This window comes from Olea europaea, unplaced genomic scaffold, assembly GCF_002742605.1.
Source record: "Olea europaea var. sylvestris unplaced genomic scaffold, O_europaea_v1 scaffold14907, whole genome shotgun sequence".
In the NCBI taxonomy this organism is placed as follows: Eukaryota; Viridiplantae; Streptophyta; class Magnoliopsida; order Lamiales; family Oleaceae; genus Olea; species Olea europaea.
This window is the reverse complement of record NW_019232474.1, coordinates 1-2,674: the sequence shown is the minus strand read 5'-3', so window position 1 is coordinate 2,674 and position 2,674 is coordinate 1. Positions and strand designations below refer to the sequence as shown.

The following is a 2,674-nucleotide window of genomic DNA, read 5'->3' as shown; positions in this document are numbered from 1 at the left end:
GTGTGATACCAACAATGGAAGGCCCTTCTGAAGAAAATCTTATTATGGAAGTGAGGGAGGAGGAGATGATTTCGCCAGCGGGTGGGGTTAAATCTATCAGAATCGCTTACTTTCTGAGGCCATCTGTCACCTCCATTGATGGCCATGTTTTTGATCCTCCAGTGGATTCTGTAAATCCCACCATGGTTGATAACCCCATACCATTGAAGGCGAAATTTGTTGCGTGGAGATACCCAAAGAAAGACTGGAAAAAATGGGTATATCGTATGCAATCTTTGCACCATTCTACTTGGAAACAAGCTGGGATTCATGATGCTATAATAAACTCAACCTTCAAGATTCACCGAAGTGATGATCTGATTTTGGGCGTTGCAGAGAAATGGTGTTCCAAGACAAATACTTTTTTGTTTCCATGGGGAGAAGCTACAATAACCTTGGAAGACATGATGTTTCTCGGGGGTTTCTCTGTTTTGGGCGACTCAGTTTTAGCCCCTCCTGGAGAAGGAGAAGAAACGATACGGAAACTACATGAGGCGCGATCACATATTATCGTGGGTAAAGTTCAGAGAGCCAGCCAGTGTGCCTGGATGAGGAAATTCATGGACAGTGGAAGTGAAATCGAGCACGAGGCATTTCTTGCTTACTGGCTGTCAAGGTATGTTTTTCCTTGTGGACACGACCTTGTACTCGGAACTGTTTTCCCCATCAGTGTCCATTTAGTTAGAGGAACTAAAATTGCACTTGCACCAGCAGTTCTTGCTAGTATTTACAAAAATTTGAGTTTGCTTCAGGAGGCTATAGTTGCTTCCAGAAAACTAGGAACTAGAGAAGGACAAAAGGAAGTTCTTAAGGTTCAGGTTACAGCACCATTCCAACTGGTTCAGGCTTGGGTTTGGGAGAGATTCCCAACATTAAGTCCCAAGTCTAATTCAGTGAGATGTGGTGAGCCAAGATTGGCTATCTGGCATGGCTTAAAGAAAATGGAAATGGAGAATGTTTTAGCTGCAATAGATCATGCTGAAGAAAGTTTTATTTGGCGCCCTTATATGAGGGCTTTAAACAATTCCTTGCTTGACATGGTTTACAAGGAGAAGGATTATTGGATATTTGTTGAATCCTTTTTGGGTGATAAATTTGAGGGGCTTGTTCGATGCTTGAGAACAAGCGAGCTTGTTAGCCTAGACGCAGATTGCATAGAGCAGTACCTCCCACATCGTGTGGCCATGCAGTTTGGCATGGATCAAGATCTTCCAGGTTGTGTAGCGCGAGTTAATGGGAGTTCAGATGTTGCTTGGAGTAATTATACTAGGGCAATTGTAGATTCCATATTGTATATACCAGCAAGACTTTTTGAGTCAGATGTCACAACTCGATACATGAAATGGTGGAAGAAATTAAAGTTTGCTAGAAGTGGTACGACCAAGGCTGGTAAAGACGGAAAGGGTCCGTCCAGGGGTTCTAAAAGAGAAAAATTGAAAGGCTTGTTGAAAAGTAATTTAAAGGATGATAACCTTGCTCCTCCCGGTTTTCCTCCCAAGTCCAATACTGTTAAAGCAGGAGTTTCGGGCATTAAGGATAAAGATACGGTAGGTAAAAAATTTCAGGTTGAAAGCATTCAAATTATTTTGCCTCGAATGGATCCTCAAAGGAAGAGTACTTTATCTTCATATGATTTTCATGGACATGGTATTTGTGAAAGGTCAGAAAGGAAACTGATGGAAAGTTTATCAGGTGCTAAATCAGACACAGATGCCCTTGTTCCTTCTCCATCGGGTTTTAGTCCCAAGCGTGCTAGGGTGGAAGCAGAAAATTTTGGTGTTGAGGACAAAGAAACAGGAGTTGAAGTGCTTGAAGGTGAAACCAGTGAAAATAGAAGTGAAGGACATGCCAAAATTTGCAGTCTGACAAACCCTGAGGCAGCTGGAATGAGACTTGAGGAGAGGATCTGCACTATTGAGAAATTATGCGCTTGGTTAAAAGCAGGAAATCACTGTCTTGATGACATAATTACTTTGCAAGATTATTAGACTATCACTTTCCTTTATATTCTGCTTTTGCATCTGTGGTCTTGATATGTAAGTTTCCATTCCTTAATTGTGGTAAGGCTAATAAGTTGTCTTTCGATTCTCAAACATTTTATACGAAAGATGTTGCTTATTTTTCTCTTTTGAAGTAATTATGAGAACAAGAGTATGCATGAAATCAAATTGACTGTTTTATGCTGTTGTTGCACAGGTGGTTTGATGGTTGAATGTGGAATTTCTCAAAAATATCAACCAATAAGATTGCTCTCTATGATTACTTCGATTTGAAGTTTGCATCCTGGACTGACGTTGATATAATTGCTGGATAGTCTTTCTGTGTGGTAATCTGGATTATCACAACCTAGGGTCTTTCTTTCTTCACTGATAACCAACTATTTTGTTTTCCATTTTAAGGCCTGAATTAGGATTGTGAAAATAAACCAATTACCAGGTTTTCAGTTTTAAATCCTGGATTATCATAGACTAGTAGTTTGTTAATGACAATGCCTTGCCAGGACATATGAAGAAGTATTCTTGCTTTAAGTTTCTTCAAACCTTTGGCATTTGTTTCCTAGATCTTCTATGACTCACTGCAATTTTACCTGTGTATGTGATGTATGTAGGTATACTCCTGCCATTACACGCATGCT

The 2,674-nt window shown here is 40.2% G+C and overlaps 1 protein-coding gene across 1 annotated transcript; it reads left to right on the top strand.

Moving 5' to 3' along the window:
* The first annotated feature begins 11 nt into the window (after window positions 1-11).
* Window positions 12-2,625, top strand: LOC111376328. The gene is made up of 2 exons (XM_022999278.1): window positions 12-2,075; window positions 2,236-2,625. The coding sequence occupies exon 1, from the start codon at window positions 15-17 to the stop codon at window positions 2,025-2,027; it is 2,013 nt and encodes a 670-aa protein (XP_022855046.1). The 5' UTR covers window positions 12-14; the 3' UTR covers window positions 2,028-2,075; window positions 2,236-2,625.
* Window positions 2,626-2,674: the final 49 nt, after the last annotated feature.

Bases quoted from the DNA above. Each gene is read 5' to 3' on its own strand.
- LOC111376328 (XM_022999278.1), top strand. From the start codon at position 15: ATGGAAGGCCCTTCTGAAGAAAATCTTATTATGGAAGTGAGGGAGGAG.